Source organism: Candoia aspera, chromosome 16 (assembly GCF_035149785.1).
Source record: "Candoia aspera isolate rCanAsp1 chromosome 16, rCanAsp1.hap2, whole genome shotgun sequence".
NCBI lineage: Eukaryota > Metazoa > Chordata > Lepidosauria > Squamata > Boidae > Candoia > Candoia aspera.
The window spans coordinates 12,036,730-12,056,414 of record NC_086168.1 but is presented as its reverse complement, the minus strand read 5'-3'; the positions used below and the strand labels follow the sequence as shown (position 1 = coordinate 12,056,414).

The window sequence follows — 19,685 nt, the reverse complement described above, 5'->3', positions numbered from 1 at the left end:
GGCATGGCCGGAAGAGCTGCTGCTGCTTCTTGCAACTTCTAAGCGGGGCCAGGAGACGCCTCAGCCGTGGATACTTGCCAGTAACCTGATGGTCTCTTTGGGACTGTTTCACTGAAAATGCTGCTGGCCGCTCTCCAAGCCTGGCCACCTTCCTTGGGTACACCTGTCTGGCTTCAGACCCCGAGTTCCCCTGAGTCCAGTTGTCTTGGTTGGTTTCAGCACAGAGCAAAATCCAGTGGGGTGACTGGGCTTAGCAGAGACCTGAGACCATCTTTCCAGACGAGCACGCCGCTGTAACCTTGAGATGTTTTTGCACCTAAGGTGGTGTGTATGTGTGGGTGTGTGTACACATGTGTTTTGTGAGAACACTACAGTGGGTGTTTTGAGCCAGTTGTGATGTGATTGTGTCTCATGGTGTCTGATGTGGCTTGATGTTTTGGTCATCTGCCTGCTGGACAGGATATTTCCTTTCAGTGGTTTCTGATTTAGATGGAGCTGCAGCACCAGATCTTTGGAAATTAGGTGGATCCCTGCAGAGATCACTGGACCAGGGACAGCAGCTGACTGGTCCCGCATTGTCAAGGGCTTTTGATATGGTTTGCATTTACTGGACACTTCCATGTGGTTTGTGGGTGTTTTTTGAAGTCGGCAGCCCCTGAGAAATGTTAAATGGATCACAGATGTCAGCTGCAGAGTCTGTCTGGGCTCTACTGTTTGGAGGACTTAAGGGTCCACATCCATGGGAATCCTGTGTTGGCAGTGCACCCGGCAGCCCCTGATTTTTCAGCTAGACAGCAGCACTTCTTAAATGTTTCAGTTCCAAATGTTTTTTTTAAAATGTTTTTAAATTAAACCCTTAAAGTGAAAAACAAAACAAAAAAGCAGCACACTCAGCAATTGTCCAGAAAAACATCTGGCTCTCTTTTCCTGTGTAGCTGTTTTTATTCTCAGGAATAAATTCAAGCTCCCAGTGCATTTCTTCAGCCTTTAGCTCACTGGAGAGGCCATGCCTGGCAGATCCTGATGCTGGCGAAGTGCCAGCTCCATGCAGTTGGCTTCTCCAGGCGCCTTTCTTTGACCCTCCGTGGTTCCTGCAGGGAAGGGCCGCCAGGTCGTGTCCCTGGAGAGGAGCTTGCGTCGCTCCTGTCTTTCGTGAGGGGGTGTGGGCTAATCAGCGTTTTGGCAGGTCTGGCCCAGGGCTTCCTGAACTGTCAGCGAAGCACCAGGACATTCTTTGATGAGGCCTGATTGACGGCAGCGGGGTCCGCCTTGCACTGCTCATCCTGCTTGGTTCACAAGAGAGGCCCGGCTTGCCGCTGTCCCCTGGGATGGCTTTGCGTGCCATTTGGGGCCACAGCGTCATCATGCTCAGGGCAACGGCAGGGCAGATGGCAGAGCTTCCCGGGGGGGCTTGGCAACACCCCCCCGCCAGGTGTAGGGGAAGCCTCTCTGTCCCATGACCCCATTAAGCAGGCAGGAGCCAAGTTGCTCCAAGGGGGTTGGACCCCCCTTCAGCCAAGCCAGGGAGTGGTTTGGCTCAAGGAGATCGGGCGAGGAAATGGAGGGGGCTTCTGGTCGCACCTTCCAGAAAGCACCCTGCAGCACAATCTGGACTGGGAGGCCGCCTGCCCCGGTGCTTTCTCTGATGGTGGCAGGAGTATGAGCGGCAGCTGGTGCGGGGCTCCTTCACCTCCGCCGCCTCGGGGGCAGTTGCGGCTGATTGCCACTCTGTGGCCGTGCCTTCCCTGCCCTTGTCAAAACTGTCTCAGCCATTCAGAGGGTGCCCAGCAGCGTCCCTCTTCCCACAGCAGCCGGGGGGGCTTCAGCTCCGGGACAGCCGGGGGCCATGGACAAGGGCGGACTTGCTCCCAAAGGAAGGTGGCGGGAGGGGCGGCACTGAGGTTTCTGTTGTCCGCCTGCTGCAAGTGACCAAATTCTCTCCTGCTTCCAGGATGAGGAGGCGGCCGCCCTCTATCCCCTGGAAGGCACCCTGCTGGACGACTACCCTCGTCATGGCTCCAACGGTGAGGCGCCTGTCCTGCAGGCACAGAGCCTGTTCCTTCCCTCTCTGGTGGGGCCCAGCTTCTGACAGCTCTTCCTATCCCTGCTGAAAAGTCGCCCCCAGAAGTCCAGGCCTGGGCAAAGGGCCAGGAAGAGGAAGGGCTCTCTGTGGCCCTGAAGACCAGGGAGCAGAAGTCTCAGCACCGCCCGGGGCATCCCAACCCGGGAGGGCGGGGCTTCTCATTTGCGTTTTCTGCAGGCAGTGCCCCTTTGCTCTCCTCTCCCCGAATGCACTTAGCGGGGACACCCAGCAGCTGAGACAGCTACACCCTGGGTGCCAGGGTTGGTGCCAGAGGCTGCTGCTGGAGAGAGAGCCTGGGAGGGTCAGGGGCTTCCGACCTAAGAAGGCAGCCTGCCCTCTGATCTGGGGGTCTTTCTGTGCTTTGTCCTCCCTTGCCTTGTTCAGCCTTTCTCTCTGGGCATCTCAGGAGATTGTGAAAGGCATCTTTGAGGAGGTAAAGAGAAAGGGGGGCCTTGTGTGGGGAGTGGCACAGGAGGCCTTCACCTGGGCGTTCCCATTTTTAGGTACCAGCCGATACTTAGTTTTTCAAATGACCAAAAAGACTCCCAGATGGTTGTTCTCCTCTAAATGAGTGTTCAGGGGTGATTGCTTGGAGAAGCCAAGTTCAGTAGGAAAATGCTTTTAAAAGGCCTTGGCAAGGGAGCATGCTCTGAACATTTCCAAAACTTCCCAGAAAACTCTCACCCAGCCATGATCTGAGAAGCTTTCAGGCCTCCGCCAGATGTAAGCACTCCAAGGAAACTTTGGCTGCCTCCTTGGATTCCCTCCTGCGCCCCAGCCATCCCCCATCTGGCTGGCCCATCCAGGGGTTGCCTCTTCCCGCCGTCCGACCCTTTCTGAGACAAGCGCTGGCTTTGCTGGGCCGGCTGAGGATGGGCTGCAGAGCTGCTTCCTCAAACTGAAGGCCCCGAGTCCCAAGCTGTCAGCCCGCCAAGCCAAAGGCTCCGGTTCCCCTTTCTCCTTTGCAGGCAGACGCTCCACTCCGCACCTCTCCTGGGACTGCCTGGTTGTGAGGGGTGCCTCTCCGGCTCCCGTCTGGGTGGCCGTTTTCAGAAGGCCTTCCTTTCCTGGGCAGCCTCCCAGCTGGAGGTTGCAGGGCTGACCTGTCCTTCCCGGAGGTGCCCCGCCAGCTGGGGCGCTTCCCAGCGAGCGAACGAGGGCCATGCTTCCTGCTCAGTCATGTGAGGAAAACAGGATGCCAGGGGCTGTTTCTGGGAAGGAGGGAGAGGAGGCTCTGGGCCACCCTTTCTCTGCAGAACAGTGCTTCCCAGAAGGGAGGAAGGTCAGAGGGCCCGGCCCATTGAGGCAGCATCTGAACTGGCCGCTTCTGGCCCTGGGTTCTCTGGAGGCCTCAGGGAGAGGGGATTCAGTGGGCCTTCCCAGTCGGAGCGTCTGGCCAGTGGAACCCATTGCCCAAGGTGTTCGTCCAAGTCTTCCCCTATCGGTGATGGCCGGTGAAAACGTTTCGGGTGGGTGAGGGCATTTGCCTTGCGGCTTGGCCGTGTCTTAACTCCTCGCAAGGTTATTTTCGTGATTGATTGCGTTGGCTGTCTGGATAAGAGGCGGAAAGGCAAAGAGGGTTTTTCGGTCGGCTTTAGGTGACTCCAGTGCCCTCAGGAGGACCTCCTTGGCTGAGCCGTAAGCCCACCCCAGCAGGCCGGGCTATGGCGGGAGCCTTGGGGTGGAGGGCGAGTCCCTGCTCCACAGTTCGTTCTCCCTCATTTCTCCTCCGTTTTCTCTCCCCCCTCTAGAGCAGGACCCTTTGCTCCAGAATCTTCAGGTGCTCTGGGCAGGGAGAGACATGGAGAAGGTGAGTTGCAAGGAGTCTTGGGCAAGTTGCCAAACTGCCACAGCGCCCGCCCCCTGGGCAGATTTCCACCCCCTCCTGCTTTCTGAGGGGGAAGCCGCGTGGACCCCTGACTGCTGCTCCCTGGGGCCGTTCTGTCAAGGGCACAAGTGTTCTGTGGAGGGTCTCGCTGACCATGGGGGGATGAGGAGCAGCCTTGCCCGCCAGGCTGCCCCTCTCCCTTGATGGTGCTGGAGGGTCACACTCTGGAAGGCCAGGCCCCATAGGGAACCCTGCATCAGGGCTGGGCAGAACAGGCTCATCAGGGTCCTTCCGGGTTCTCCTAGCTCCAGGAAGAGATGAGGCTGGGATTTGCCAGCCTGCGTGACCCCCTGGCGTGGCTCATCGGCGTGCTGGAAAGCTGTGGTGATCGGAGAGGGCAAGGCTTGCTGTCCCGCATTGTCCGTGAGCTGCAGGGTTGGATGAAGGATCGCGCGAACTGTCAGCCGGTAAGGGGACGCCGGTCCCGCCCAGAGCATAGGCCTCTGCTCCTTGGCCCTTAGTGGGGCTCAGGGGAGGGCTGTCCGCCAACACCCTTGCCTGGTCTGGCTCGCCTTGTGGCCAGGTGCCATTCATTGCCACTGTCCCAAAGGCCTGGCACTTCCTGCAGACCTGGGGAGGGAAGAGGAGTTGCCTGTTGCCCAGAAGCTCAGACCCCCCAATTTCCCTTCTGTGGCGGGTGGCAGGGACCTGCTGGGCTCCTCCAGGCCTGCCCCACGCAGGCTGGCTCAACCCCCACTCACCCCTGAGAAGCCCTCCATCCCTTTGCTGCTGTGCCCGGGACTTCAGCTGCTTTAGGCAAGGAACTCTGAGCCCCACTGATGAGGCAGGGCAGCCTGCCGGGTCTTTAAAAAGAGCCCCTTCAGATGGAGGCTCCCCAGTGATGCCTCTCCCGAGAGCAAGCGGGGATGGTGGCCAGGCTGCCTCAGATCACGGAACCATGGGACCTCTCTCTCTCTGATGCCTGCAGTCCAGCTTAAGGCTGAAGGAGCTGCAGGCTGGCCTTTTTCCCCTGCTTGTGCGGTGCAACACCAGCCTGCTGGAGCCGCTGATTGGCCTCTATTGGCTCCACGCCGCCAACCGCCACCATTTGCTGGGCTTCGTTGACCACCTCTACCACCAGGGGAAGTTCAAAGAGGTGAGCTCTCCCTGCCCTGCTCTTGCTTGGCCACCAGGGGGCAGTGTTGCTCTCCCGCTGGGGCCGTGCGGAGGGGGCCAGAAAGCAGGTGGCGGGAGGCTCTGGGGTCGCGGCTGAGGTCTGTGGCTGGGCCCCTCCCCTTCAGAGCCCCTTTGCTGAGAGCTTGGGCGGCTCCTCCAGCCTCTTGCTGCCCCTCGGCCGGCCATGGGACCCATGGGCTTGGGGAGGTGGAGGGCCCGGCCTCTCGAAAGGCCCATCTGGCCAGGAGTTATGAAGAAGCCGAGGCCCGGGAGATGGTGGAGGGCACACCTGGGAGGCTGTGGCAGCTGTCCGGCCGTCGCTTGGCATGTGAGGGCAGGATGTTGGATGCGCGGCTCCCCGTGGCCAAGGGCCTGCTCCTTCCACCGCCTCTGCACGCCACTGGAAAAAGCAGTTGGGGATTTCGGCAGCCAGCCAGGCGGCTCCCCTCCGAACTGACAGATGGCTTCGGGGGGAAGCAAGATGGCTGTCGCCAAGCCCCTTTTGGAAACCCTGTGGGGATTCAGCAGACCTGGAGGGGAGCGGCATGGCGCTCATCTGAGGTCGCCCTTCAAGCCTTTCAGAGGGCGTCTGCGCCTGCCTGAATGGGCCTTTCTGGTACTCCCCGTGTGAAGATGGCAGACAAAGGAGACTCTTGTCACCAGCAGAGGCCCTTCTCGGGAAGAAAAGCCATTCTCCCGCCAGCAGAAGCGGCCTGGCGTGCTTCGGTGCCCCCGTGATGTCACAAGGGACATGGAAGGCACTGTCAGCTTTGATTAGCAGGGTCTCATGGCTTAATGTGCCACGATATTTCATGTCGGAGGGATGGCGGCCGCCTCAGGGCAGCATGAATGCCCTCCATTGTCCATTGAGTTATTTTATTTACGTTTTTTTAAAATAGCTCATAAAGGTAGAAAAAGAAGATAGCTGTGCCTTTAAAAAAAGAGGGGCGACTTGTGCCTCGGGATTGGGGGGAAGAAGGCGTGTTTCTGTGGGCTGCCTGGAGTGGAACAAGTTTTCTTAAAAGCACCACTCTTGTTTAAGGAGCATATATTAAATTCAGAACAGGTGGGGCAGAAATAGCTTGCTTTCTTCCTGGCTACGGATACAGCTGAGGCCACTTCCATTTTGACTTTCTAGCCTGGGAAAACTCTGTTCCTTTATGTTTGGGAAGGCATTTTGGATTATTAGGGACAAGGGCAAATGCTTCCTTTAGTCAGATTTTTCAGTGCCGCTCCATTAAGTAACAGCCCTATGAGAGGGTGGCAAATGATTGGAGGCTGTCAGTGTGCGTGTGCATCTGTGGAAGAAGAGTAGGGAACAACTTCCTTCTGGCAGAATAACACGATCCCCAGGGAGGATAAAGGAAGGGACTGCTGCGTAGAACCTCCATTTTTAGAGATAATCTATCCTTGGAGAGCAGAGTTCAGGAAGGAGGGAAGGACTGCAGCCTTCAGGCCCACTGGTAGGCTTCCCAGTTAGGCCTGAAACTGGTCACTGTGGAAAGCAGATGTGCAGCCAGGCAAGCATTCGCAATGGTCCAGCATCATCACGCTTCTTACCGGCCTAACCCTCAGCTGCCATCGCTAGTTCCCATTGGATTCCAGAGAGCAAACGTTCCCAAGCGGATATAAAAATAACAGCAAGGGAATGGCATAGATGAGCAGTTGGGTATGTTAGATTTTTTTCCTTCCAGCCCCCTCTCCTCCGTTCCATTCTCATTTCCAAAGCTGATCAAAATAGAAGCCTGGGAATGGCTGTATGTCTCCACCCCCCACCCCCCTTTTTGTTGTCTTCTTTTTGGCTTTTCAGCTGGTGCAAAGTTAGATTCGTATTGGAGGCTTGGGATAGCTGTGTAAGAGGTCTGCATTCTAAATGCCGCGCACCCTTGGGAAAAGGTGGTGTGTTGCTTTATGCGCACTTCTGAATGAATGGTCAAAGACATCCAGAGCTTCCTGTGTGCTCCCCATGCTTGCTGTGCGTCCCTGCCAGCCAGGGTATCTCTGGGAAAGAAGCTTTATTTGTAAAGGCTGAGTCAGGGGAGGCTTTGTATCTATACCGCCACGCTCCTAGGCCTGGCCCATGCATGAATATCCCTACTAGAGGTAAATAAAACCTGTGGAGTCCTTGGTGCTCTCTGCGCTGGGTGGCTGGCGTGCAGACGTTTCCAGGGAGCAACAGTGCGAGTCAGCTGGTGCTTGTAGAAGTTGGGTCATGAAATGTCTTCAAGCAACCACCCAGCTCAGAGAGCACCAAGGGGTCCGCCGTTCAACCCTGAGCCACAGATGCTCCCTTCCATTGGAACAAATAAAATCTGCAGTGCCATGTTGCTTCAGTGTGCCAGCCAGGCAGCTCACCGTGGCCCACACGATGCTCCGCTTTGTTCTCTTGCTCTCACGCTGACAGCTCTCTGTTACAATTGGGCCACTTTTTGTATCTTTGCTCTTCAGGCTTTCACATTTTCTTTCCTTGTCCTGCCCCTCGTTCGGCCATGTGAAGGGGCATCCCTGTCTGACTGAAAACGAACCTGAAAACGAATTGGGCCTTGTTTCTTGTCTGAAGGAGGTCTCCAAACTGTTGGGGGGTCATCTCCGGTGTAAAGGGAACTGGGAGGGTGACGCGCATCGGACGTCTCAGCAGTCCCTTTACTGAACTGTTGGTTTATTCCCTCTAAAATAAGTCAGAATTCATCCCTGAATAGTTTAGGGTTTCCAAGCCACTTGGAAGGTTACTGGCCTCCCAGATGTTGCTGAAAGACAACTAGGCCCTGCTGTAACCTCTGGAGGGCAACCCATTCCATCGCAGCCCTGCCTGTGGGGAAATCAGTATCCATCTTCGCTGGCCAGCAGTGGGTCAGAGTTTTGCTGGTGCTTTTTTCCCCCATATCCTGCCCCCCCTTCCCAGTTAGCTGGGGAGGCAAATTATTCCACATTTTCTCAACTTTACCTCACTCGGGAGATGCATCCCTTCTGAAACGTGCATGAGTGGGAGGGAGCCTGGCAGCCTCTTTGTGCTCTTGAATTGCAGGAGGGACCCAGAGGGAGTGTTTTGGTGGCCCCAAGGAGCTGCACTAAAGAACGCCAGCGGACTAGCCTGCGGGCATGTGTGTCCACAAGCGCTTTCTGCTGAGTCTTACTGCTGCTGTATTAACAGTCCTTTCCCCACCCTTCCTTGTTTCCTAGGCTGCTACTTTAAGCATAAAACTGAAACTACAGCCAGACCTGGAGTTCGAGAAGGTAAATTCCATGTAAAAAGCAGATATCCTTGGATCATTTACCTGTCTCCCTGCTTCTCCCTGAAATGCTAGCTATCCACCTGCAGGGACAGGGAAAATCCAGGGTTGTTTGGCTTGGTTGGGTAGCTCTTCTGGGGTTGATGCATACAACTTTTCAAGACTTCCGGGAGTGAGGTGTGCCGATGTGTCTTCTCCCTTCTGTACCCTAGATGTGCATTCCGTTGCTGCTTCAGGACAAAACGGAGCTCGTGGCAGCTTACGTGGAAGGCAGTCCTGAGCTGCAGCAGAGCCTCTTGCGACTCCTAGACTCGTGGTCCGTGCCAGGCTTCCAGGTCAAGGACCTTGCAAGGTGAGGGGGCCGCTGGGAGGCCGCTCAGGGAGGACTTCTTTCCGGGGGGGAGCAGCATCGGCTCTCCCGCAGCCAGTTGGGCTCCTACAGCAAAAGGGAGATAGCTACTAACTTCCCCCAGATTCACTGTGCAGAATGAGCACGTGCTATTTCATCCTCCGTGTTGCTTTTGTTCTTGCTTTGCTATTGCGTATGATTAACGTGCAAGGGAGGGAAGCCCCCGCAGACCTCCTGCACACGGACAGGGTCCCCACCAAATGTGCTCCGAATCCTTGCTGCCCTGTGATTTCAGTTTCAGAATGGTGCCTGGGTTCTTCTTCTGTGCTTCTAACGAATCACAGCACGTGTGGCTACCTGTGCGCACAGACAGACGATATCCTTGGTCAGGTGGTCCCAAGGAATTGCGCCTTTATAGCGCCAGGGGTATGTGGTGGAAGGCACAGAGACTGAACTCTTGCTGCCTGGGCTCCGTCCCGCTGAAACCTCGGCTCACGTTTGTTTCGGCTCCCTTTCAGACAGTATCAAGCTCTGCCTGGCAAGTGGCCAGAAAAGATCAACTGCAAGATGATGCATAAAATGGCCTTCCAATTCCTGAACAAATACAACCTGGACCCAGGTGGGCACGTCAGGGATGTTCTGTGGGCGGGAAGCCCTCATCCTGGGGACGGGGAACCAGATGGAGTCTGGGGTTGCTCCTGTTGATGTAGATGGGCTTCAAGGGATCTCAGAGCTTCTTGCTGGCTTAGCACCTTGGACATCCCTCATTCTCAGCCCCAGAGCTGTGGCATTGCCCGTGCCACTGGGAATTCTGGAGGATGGCATTGCAAAGCAGGAGCAAAGTAGCCCAGCTAACTGAAGGGCAGGAGAGCTGTACAAACAGCATCTCTGTGGGTGAAAGGGGATGGCTTTGGGCTGAGTGCCCTCCCTGATGGGAGAGGTTTCTGTGTGGGTGTGTGCATGAGAGAGAGAGAGAGAGAGAGAGAGAGAGAGCACGCACTAGGTCACGCAAGTCTGAAGGGACAAGAGAGTCAGAGCAGTTTCAGCATGAGAATCCCTGTTTCTGCCCAGAGACAAACACCCTGCCCAGAGATAACGCATGGCCCCAACCCTGCGCCTCCTCCTGGGCTGGGAAACAGGCGGGTTGTTGTTGTTTTTTCATTTGTTTGACAGATTGCCACATACACTCTCCCTCCTTCAAATGCACCTTCAGGAATATCTTTTTTTAAAAATGGGCTAGAAATTGGCTTTAGAAAGAAGCTTCAGCCTTTCAAGATTGCCTGTGCCCAGTGCCACCACCTATGTTCCATGCACTCCCTCAGCAGGTTACAGAATTCCAGCCTACACACTGATCTGCTTCCTCAAACGTGCACACTTCAAGCTCAAGCAGGATTATTCCCTGCTGTTAAAATAAGAGGCGAATGCAAGGGCTGTGGTGGTTTGAATCGGCTCCGATTTGCAAGGCCTCCACACAGCCTTTCTCAGCCTGGGCCCACCTGTCAGCATGGCCATGGCTGAGAACTCTGGGGACCAAAGTCCGCACATCGGAGGGCACACCGGCTGCCTGGGGATCACAACCACCAAACGTGCCCGAAAGAGCCAGCCCCGAGAAGCCTTGCGCTGGCTGTGGGTTGCTCTGGAAGGTGAGCTGCAGGCCAACAGCAGAGGGTGGGAGAAAGCTGCCTGTGGACTCGGTGCTCTTCCTCCTGTACCCATCTGGGTGAAGTGCCCTCTCTCTCTCTCTCTCTCCTGCTTGTTTGTTGCTTGGGATCACACACGGCATTTCTCCCCCGCTTAAAAAAAAGGAGTTGAGTGACTCAGCCTTCCCTATGCTGGTCCCTCCAGATCTGTTGGGACTGCAGCACCTCACATCCCTGGTTTCACAGCCTGAAAGTTCGGAACATGGCTGGAGTGAAGGAGGCTACAGGGCCTGGGCAGGTGGCAGAATGAACCTGGCAGACCCCCGCCCCCCAGTCCCTTTCTCTGCTTCCACTGACCCATCCTTTTTCTCTCCCTCCGCCCCCCCCACCCCGCTGTAGCGCTTTGTCCCAATATTCTCAACCAGCGATATCTGGGCACTTTGAAATACCTACTCCACAAAAGATTCATTGAGGTATGTGGTGGGAAGGGGGGAGGGTGTCAAAAGGCCACAGACGTTCCAGCACCTTCACAGAGTTGTTTCGCAACGTCTCTTGCAGAAAACCATGACGCAAGAAAACTGGGCTGATCACGTCCAGGTCAGTGCGATTTTGCTTCCAGCCAGGCGGGTCTCTGTGGCTGCCTTGACAGTGTCTGCAAGATCATAAAGTGGTTGGCTTGGTTTGGGTTCAGGGCTGTGTGCAAACCATTTATTGTGGTTTGCCAGTTACGGCTTATGGCTGGTTATTACTATATCTTACGGAGGATGGTTGAAACAAATTGTGGCTTAGCACAGTGTGTGAACGTAGCTTGTGTCTTCTGTGCTAAAGCAGATGAAATATCTGCGTCCTGAGCATGTAGATTGTGCATTGGAGGATAGTTGAATTACGTATGAATTCTACAAATTTGCAGAACAATTTTTTTCTGCTGAATTTTTTTCCTTTTTCCTTTTTGTTTTTTGCTTTTGTTTACTAATGCAAAATATATTTGGGTTTTTCCTAGTCATTCAGATCTTAACAATCATTGCAAAGATTTCAGCTGAAACCCTTTAAGCATCTCTCCACATTCATAATGGCTAGTTGGTCTTTTTTTTTTTTTTTGGATGAAGTTGTCTGCTTTAGGCTCAGTTACATTTTGGGGTGCATTCGCCAACTTGGGGCGAAACTGTACCTGGCATTTGATTGCTCCGAAGTGGCAATGTGAGCGTAGACTTAGAACAGTTACCTTGGAGAGCGTAAACCATACTGAATTGGAAGGAAACGAGAAACTCTCCCTGACCTTAAAGAATGCTTTTCTCTTTGGAAAGTTGTAATTATGGATTTAGGGGAATCCTGGTTGGATTGCCAGGGTATGAATTTCTGAGTGCATTCAGTCTGCCCTCTCAAGCATCCCGTCTCCACAACAGAAAGTGCCGGGGAATTTAATGCATTGAGCGAGATTAGAAAGAGGGAGAAAATGTCTCTGCCAATCCTTCCATTTGTTAAAGATCTTGCAAACTTGCTGTGTACTGCTTTGGCCTGCAGCCAGGTAGACACCTCAAAGAAGCGTGAGGAGCTGTAACCCAAGAGCTGTCTCTGCCGCGTTTTGCAAGGGAGGATTTATAGGGCACAAGAGCGGAGCCTTCAGCTTATTTGTAGCTCTAGGGGGAAGAGTCGGGGGGCGTGTTCCTTCCCCCTGCCCATCCCCCTAGAAGGACACCTGACGTGCATCCAGCTGCCACAGTGGGGAGAGGGCCATGCTCCATCTTCCGCCCCAGCCTGGGCTGCAAAGTCTTCTGCTGCAGACTTTGAGTGTGGGGGGAAGTCCCCTGCCTGAGAGTGCGGATGGTGTGAGCCCTCCGAGGCAGGCAGCTTCCCCTTGCTGCCGCGCCCATCTTCCACGTCCTCCTTCCCACGGGCGGGTGCAGATGCGGCCTGCTCGGTGGAATGTGACTGCGGGAGCTGCCAGGCCTCATTCCTGAGATGCCTCGAGCCACCTGAAGGCGTGGCGCTCCTGCTGGAGTGGGAATAAATCACTCGGCCTCAGGTGAAGAAAACGGTGGCCAGATGGTGGCTGGCTCTGCCCCCCAGCAGCCCCAAAGGCGGAGGAGGGGCTGGGCCTGAGCCTTGGCAATGCTGGGCCAAAGGGAAAGGCTCTGCATGTGGGAGGAATTCCCCACCACGTGGTGACACTACACAGAGAAAGGTGGACCCGGCCGGAAGAACCTGGTCCGGCCAGGTAGCCAGCACAGGCGGAAGGCAAAGTGGAGCCGCTGTGCCTGCCGGGGGTTGGAGCCAGCAGTGGGTCTGTGGGTCCACTCAGCCACACTTTTGGCCCCCACGGGGTGGCCTTATTATTCCTGGCCGGTGACTGCACCTTGCAAAGGGCTGCCCTTTGTTTTCACCTTTTAGGCCCTCGAAGTAATTTCTGTGCAGTAGCTGCATCCCTATCCTGCGCCCCCCTGCATGGGGTGGCTTCTTCCCCCAGCTTCATGTCCGCCAGAGGCCACAAGGTCATTGCCCCAAGGCCGCTGGGCATGTTGCACGGGAAGGCGGCCCCCCTGCTCCCCTCCGGCCCCGCAGCAGCCCCTGGCGGGCTCTGGGCAGGACGAGGAGGAGGAGTTGTCCCCAGCTTGCTCCTTTCAGGGGATTGCACAAGATCTGCCAGGGCAGCCTCGGCTGCGCTGCCTCAGCAGCTCCGGAGGGAACAAGGCACGGTTCCCACACGTTGCCTGTAGCTTGAGAGAGGAATGCCGCTCAGCCGGTGTTTTGCCTCTGGTGCCGAACCCATAGAACAAAACTGGAACGGTGGGAAATGCAGATGCATAAAGCTCCGATTTCAGACTTGCCAGCTTTTCGAAAATCCCACACAGAAAGGAGAAAGGAAGGGAGATGCCCTCCTCTCAGGCATGATGAGGATGATGATGGTGACGACAACAACAGTAATAATGCTTGTATGCAGCTCTTCCGCCTGAAGAAGACTGGAGTGGTTTGCGGGGGGGGGCAGGGGGGGCATAAAGAAAACCGTGAGATCATTGTTTATGTTTTAGAACAATAAATACAATAATAAAACACATAGTTCGCTGTAAAAAAAGGGGGAAACAAATGGCAGGCAAGTCTAAAGGCAGTATGCTCCTGGGGAAGTTACTGACCCTCCTTTCCCCCATGGTCAGAGTGGTGATCCACAGCCCGCCCCAGGAGTGGCCTTGGTTCAGAGGACGGACTGCCGGCCCCTGCAAATGCCTGTCTACTCGCTGCGGGGGGGGGGGGGTAAGAAGCAGCCAGGGTTGCCCTGGCCTTCCCCTCCCCCCCCGGTTGGGGCACTAGCGTGGTCGCTGCACCATTGGCTCCCCTGGCCTGGGGGGCTCCAGATCCCTTCTGGGTACACGCGGAGTTTGAGTCCAAAATACCTGGGAGAGTGGGCTGCAACACCCAAGGCAGGTGGGGCTCAGCTGCCTCTCAGCCCGCGGACATCCCTCCCTCTGTGCTTTCAGGGCATCGTCCAGGACAGTCGGTGGCTCCAAGAGCAGCTGGTTGAACTCCTGGTCCGTTACGCTGGCCTGGGGGTTGCTGCCCAGTGGGCTCAGCGCTATGGCCTCCTTGGGGACAGCTTGCCGATTGGCCTGGTGGACAAGATGGAGGAGCTCGCCGTTCTGGAGAGGTAGCGAGAGGGCGGGCAGGCGGGCAGCAGTTGGGGGCAGCTTGGCCTCATGCATGCAACCCACGGCCCCTGCGCCAGTGAATAGTTGTCCTTCCCTGCGGCCTGTAGAACCAGTCACACGCTCCCCTCAGTGCAAGGCTGGCAAACGTTTCTTTCAAATAATAAACCAGTGGCTGCAGGCCATATGCGGGAGGTCCTGCCAGAAACGTGTGTGTTGACAAGGGACGAAAGGAAGGGATTCTCCCTTAGCCTGCCTTGTGGTCAGCTCCCAGAAGAGCAGGGTGTTCTCAGAAATGGCTTCTTGACATGCGGTTTGAAGAAGTGTGCTGTGTTCTATCACATCTCAAGTCTGAAGGAAAGCAACTTTTGGTGTCCAGTAGGGGTTCCCAGCCTGCAAGGCCTGTGTAAATCCTGTGCCTCTTTGTAATATTGCCTGTGGCTGCACACAGTTTCTCCCACCATTTGTGCTCTGGGACATGTGTATGACTGGAGGGGGTGTCTTCCTTGCTCCCGTTTTCCTAAAAGAAGCCCCCCTCCTGCCCCCAGGGAAGACGCCTCGGAGCAGACCGCGAGTGCCTCTTGGGGCAGCGAGGAGGAGTGCTGCTATCGGCTCCCTGTGCTGAGGGAAGACATCCTTTTCTTATCAACCTGGGAAGAGGTGATGGCGTGCAAGGAGCGTGTACTCCAGGTGAGGACACCCCTGGCCATTTCCTTGCTTCCCAGCTCCTCTGTATGCTGAGTTTTCTTTCTGGCATGAAGGGTCTGTTCCTAAAGTCCCTGGATGTTTCCCTGCTTTCACCGAGTCAGTTAATGGTGGCTGGTGGCCAAGGATACCCTTTCCCGATAGTTCCCAAAGCGTGGAGACCCCACTCCCCAACCACTGGGTAGCACGGACTTCCAGCCAAAGACTTTACACGTCAACCGTTCCTTTCAGGAACTCTGTGGGCCCCCTGCAGCCCCTTCCACCGGCCGCACAGAGGGGAGTCAGGCTGCAGCTGGGGCTCCCAGTCCCCCTTCTAGGCTGCATCCTCCGCTGCCTTAGAGCAGTGTCCCGGGCTCATGGGATAACCGCTGTCTGTCCTTTGTCCACAGCCTGGCCAGATTGTTGGGATTGACGTGGAGTGGCGCCCGTCGTTCAGCGCCATTGGAGGGAAGCCGCGGGTCTCAGTTGTTCAGCTGGCAATTTGGGGCCACGTGTTCCTCCTGGACATGCTCCAGCTGCTCCAGCAGGGAGGACAGGAGGCGCAGTCAACCTTCTGCTGCTTCTTCCAGACTCTCCTGGCTGACCCGGCCATTGTGAAACTAGGCAAGTGGCGCTTCAGTTTAGAGGCCCCTCCTGCTGAGGGCACTTCAACTTGGCTGGTGTTGTTTCAGCGAGAGGTCAGAGGAAGGAGGAACCCTTTCAAACAGTGGACACTGAGAGGCTAAGAAAAGGCCCTGTTCGCGGGCCAGGCAGGGCCAGTGTTCCCATTCTCGGCTGCTGTCCCAGGCAGGCTAGCAAAGAGGCACAAGTGAAATACCCAAGCTGATTTTTTTTTAAAACGCAGAATAAAAAGCTTCTGTAACATTATAGCTGAAGTCCAGTTTTCTGAAGAAATCTACTAGGCATCCTGGTTTAGACCTGTCTTTAAGGTGTAGCTTTGAATCTTCTGCTTTCAAGCACTTTTTCTCTGCAGTTTAGTAGATCTTGAGTAGATTTTAGTGATAGTTGTCATAATTGCTGAGTAGACCTCTGCAGCTGCACCAAACTCCTGTGTGACGCTTCCTGCGCCTTCTTAATAACAGGAGAGAGGATTTCCAGGCTGAGTTTTGCCTTCAGGTTCTGCAGCAGCCAAGTTCCAAGGCCAACCAGCCTGGGGATAAGCCGCAGCTTAGCTTTGTGCCCTCTCTGCAGGCTATGGGATGTCAGGAGACCTGCGTAACCTCATGGCAACCTGCGGCACTCTCAGAGCTGCAGATCTGCAGCTACATGGACTTCTGGACCTCCAGCTGGTGCACCAAAAGGTAAGGAGGGAAAATGGAATTTCTGGCTCATGGAGGGAATGTCAGCTGTGTTCCCAGGAGGAAAGAACCCCCCAGTGGATGCCCAGGTGGATGCCCTGTCTGAGTCCACCGTGGTGTGTGTGTTTCTGTGTAATGCCGGCCTTTTCACAAACGCTATACAGAGGCACGCTACCGTGGCGTGATGTTCTTTGCGAACTTCCCCCTCCACTTTCCAGCTTCTCCAAACCTGGAAATGCAAGGACCCGAGACTCAGACAGCCCAAGTCCATGGACACTGCCTCACCTCACCTTCCTCCCTCCCTCCCTCCTCCAGTTGCCCAAGCGCTCCAAGAAGAGCTGCCAGCCGCCGGACGCTTGGCAGGCAAAGGGCAAGGCCTGGGGGACCAGGCTGCCTGAGAAGGGGCTCAGCCTGCTGGTGCAGGAGGTCCTCGGCAGACCCCTGAATAAGACAGAGCAGCTTTCCAACTGGGAGAGGAGACCCCTTCGGGAGACGCAAATCCTCTATGCAGGTCTGGCTCCCTTGCCCCACTTCGAGCTGAAGCCAGGCCCCAAGATGGCCCCTTCTGCTGGGGGAGTGCAGTGGCAGGAGGGGGAAGCCTCAAAATCTTGGCTGCAGAAGCAATCCAGCCCCACCCCCCGGAGCTTCCTACGTGGCGATGGGCAGGTGCTCTGTTTCGGCCTCAGCTTCTCTGCCCCGCTGTTGGCCCTGCCCTACCTCACAGGGCTGTCATGAGGTTTATAGAGAAGGTACCCGCGAGTGGCTTTGAATGCTTGGCCTGAGCGTTAGAGCAGCAGTGACCATCGTGCCTTTTCTCAGCTGCTGACGCCTACTGCTTGCTGGAGGTACATGCCAAGTTGTCGAAGGATCCAGCTGCTTTTGGTCTGAGTGCTGATGCAGTGGTGGTGACGCAGAAAGCAGGCCCTAAGGCGAAAGCGAGGAAGCAACGGAGGGAGCAGGAAGCACTATCCCCTCACAAGGAGGTTCGTAGGATTGGGGCCTTCAGCCAGAAAGAAGAGGAGGCCCCTGCTGAGTGAGCCTCTGCAGGAGCCCCATGGTGGATCTGGGGCCATGTCAGGCTTCTTGCTTGGCCTCAACCAGCAGCACTTTGGGCTCCCCTCCCTCCTTTTGGGGTTCAGCATCCTCTTGGGCACCCAGCATTACAAAGGGGTTCTAGCGCCAAGCCCCCCTTTGGCAAACTGGGGCTAGATGGCCAGTAGGCCTGTTTTTCCCTGCAGATTCCAGCACCCGTCCTGGAAGAGGCCCCCGGCTCTTCGGTTGCTGTCTTGGTGCAAGACTTCCGCGTGGTCTGCGACAACATGTTGCAGGGCCTGGGGAGATACCTGCGCTGCCTTGGGGTGGATGTCCGGGTCCTGGGGAACGACGACGAGCATCGGAGGGCTGCTGAGGTCAGTAGCCTTGGGGCCAGGGGGAGAAGTGGGTCTGGGCTGTGGTGGCACCAGTCTTCTGTGTCTGGCCTTGGGAGGGTGGGGGCTCTGTAGGGACCTCTAAAAGGTGCGCGCATCCCCAGGCAGGGCAGTCTGGGCTCCATGCTTTGGGAGAAGCCAGGGAAGGCCCCTGCAGAAGCCCCAGGTTCACTTCGCAGGAGGGCCAGGTTTCCAGCCATTTAGAGGCGTGTGAGAGAGCAGAGCATCACCCGCAGATCAGAGGCCATGGGGCTGAACACAAAGAGGAGCTCGGTTCAAGCCCGGCCGCCCCTTGGCCATCCCACGTCCTTCTCCATCCTCATTCTAATGATCCTTCAGAAAGGATGTCTTGTCTCCGTGGAGACCAGGCACTCGGCCTTCTGAGGGTTACCACACGGCCAGTGGCTTTTATCCATGCTTGGCTAATCAAAGGTACCGAGGCCCATCCTCCCCTTTCTCCTCCCAGCCCCCCAGGCTCCCCATCTCCCCAGCCCCTTTCTGTGGCTTAATAAGAAAAATTGGCACTGATGAGCTCTGGCATGTGGATCAAAAAGCTCTCAGGAAATAGCCGCCAACCCGGCCTCAGGTGGGGCTCCAGGCTGGTGTGGAAGGTTAACTTCTGCCCCATTGCCTCCCCCCAGATTTGGCTGACTCTGGGATTTTGCAGGTGGAGGGCAGAGCGGCATGGAGAGGGTTGCCGTGGTTATGGCCCCAATCTCAAAATCAATGGTTGCCCACCTTCCCTAAATTGAGGAATGGGGGGCTTTTGAAAAGGCCCAGAGGATAGAGCACTGAGGGCAAAACTGGTTAGTGGAGCGTGTTCTGAGAGAGAGGAGGGCTGCCACGAAGCCCTCCCTTATCCTGGGCCAGGCACTCCCGCACACCTCCTGCACAGATTTGTTCAGAAGATAAATGGCATCCAGCGAGGTTTAAATAAAGGTGATAGGGCCCAGCCTGGCTCCACATCTATTCAGTCCAGTGGGCTGTTGGGCACTTGCTGATTAAAACAGCATTTGACCCAAGAAAGGTTTCCCTTTCTTCTCCCTGCCTCAGCCAGCCCTCCGCCTTGAACGCCTCCAGTTCCAGGCAAGCTGCTGTTAGTTTGTGCCCAAAGTGAGTCCAGCTTTTACTGATTCCATTCCAGATTGCCCGGGAAGAAAACAGAGTGATTTTAACCTCCGGCCTTCCGTTTCACTCGGTGAGTATGCGGTGGACATCTGGCATGAGTGCTCCCAAGAAGACGGGTGTTTTTTGAGGTCCTTGCCTTGTTTCTGGACCTTTAAAAATATTCCTCTGCCCCCACACCCCCAACCCCAGTAACAACTGGAAAATAGCCTCCACTTGGCCTCAGCAGTACAAGATGACAGCAGACATCTCTCCCGTGGCTCCAGGGATTTTCAAGATGCAGAAGCCAGTGACCATCCCTTCTTTTTGTGACTGGGCTGGGATTTCAGCCAGGAGCTTCCCGGCTGCCCCTTCAGCTTTTCTCCTTCACCCACTCTTCCCAGCCCCGGCAGCAGCTTCCCCTTTGTGACCTCTAGGCTCTTTCAGGCCTCCCCACCACCTCTTTCTAGCCCAGACCCTTTCCATGGCTTTCCACAGCTGCAGTCCCAGGTGGGCAAAGGCCGGTGTTTCTCAGTGAGCTGCTCGGAGAGGGCCCGGGAGCAGGCCCTGCAGGTCCTGAAGCACTTCAACGTCCGGGTGGCCTTGGCCGACATTTTCAGCCGCTGCCAGGTAAGGCGGCCAGGGCCTCCCTGCCCTCCGCCTCGGGTGCCCCTTTCCCGGGTCTTTGGGCCTCTCGGAGCTTCCTTTTGCGGGATCTTCGTTTGCCCTCCCCCCAAAAGCAGTCCCAGTCGTCCTGGTGGGGAGGGAGGCCGAGCGGTCATAGCCAGGTAAGAGCCTTTCTGTGTTGGGAGCAGGTGGCTGGCCAAGAGGGCAAGGCGCGAGAGGGCCACTGTTTAGGGCACTCCTTGTGGGTCGCATGCCAGCTCTTCTGCTTGGAAAAGGGAAGCCCAGCCCTGTGGAAGGAGGGCAGGGACACACAGGGGTGACTTCTGCGGGCTAGGATGGGGCCATCAGTTCAGCTGCTCTGCCTGTTTTATGTTTGGAAACTGTTTCGGGCACCGTTAACACAGAAAAAGCAGCCTGTAGAGTAGACCGGGTTGCCTTTCTCTGGGCAGGTGAGAAAAATCCACCGTGGTGCGTTTGCCTTGCTGCACATGTGACCCGACAGCCGGTTCCTTTTCCCTCTCCTCAGAGGGGCTGCCCCCTTTGGGCATCCGGCAGTTTCAGCCGGGGTTTTGTTTGAGGGACG

At 56.1% G+C, this 19,685-nt stretch overlaps 1 protein-coding gene across 1 annotated transcript in view; it reads left to right on the top strand.

Moving 5' to 3' along the window:
* The first annotated feature begins 1,023 nt into the window (after positions 1-1,023).
* Positions 1,024-19,685, top strand: part of EXD3 (exonuclease 3'-5' domain containing 3) — a 45,404-nt gene continuing 26,742 nt past the window's right edge. The window contains exons 1-19 of the mRNA XM_063316480.1: positions 1,024-1,186; positions 1,902-2,024; positions 3,835-3,893; positions 4,217-4,378; positions 4,900-5,067; positions 8,268-8,321; positions 8,530-8,669; positions 9,185-9,285; positions 10,706-10,779; positions 10,865-10,903; positions 13,777-13,943; positions 14,490-14,631; positions 15,036-15,288; positions 15,838-15,947; positions 16,260-16,455; positions 16,764-16,927; positions 17,183-17,353; positions 18,516-18,569; positions 18,974-19,105. Coding sequence (XP_063172550.1) covers positions 1,024-1,186; positions 1,902-2,024; positions 3,835-3,893; positions 4,217-4,378; positions 4,900-5,067; positions 8,268-8,321; positions 8,530-8,669; positions 9,185-9,285; positions 10,706-10,779; positions 10,865-10,903; positions 13,777-13,943; positions 14,490-14,631; positions 15,036-15,288; positions 15,838-15,947; positions 16,260-16,455; positions 16,764-16,927; positions 17,183-17,353; positions 18,516-18,569; positions 18,974-19,105 — 2,472 coding nt within the window. The remainder of the gene's footprint in view (positions 1,187-1,901; positions 2,025-3,834; positions 3,894-4,216; positions 4,379-4,899; positions 5,068-8,267; positions 8,322-8,529; positions 8,670-9,184; positions 9,286-10,705; positions 10,780-10,864; positions 10,904-13,776; positions 13,944-14,489; positions 14,632-15,035; positions 15,289-15,837; positions 15,948-16,259; positions 16,456-16,763; positions 16,928-17,182; positions 17,354-18,515; positions 18,570-18,973; positions 19,106-19,685) is intronic.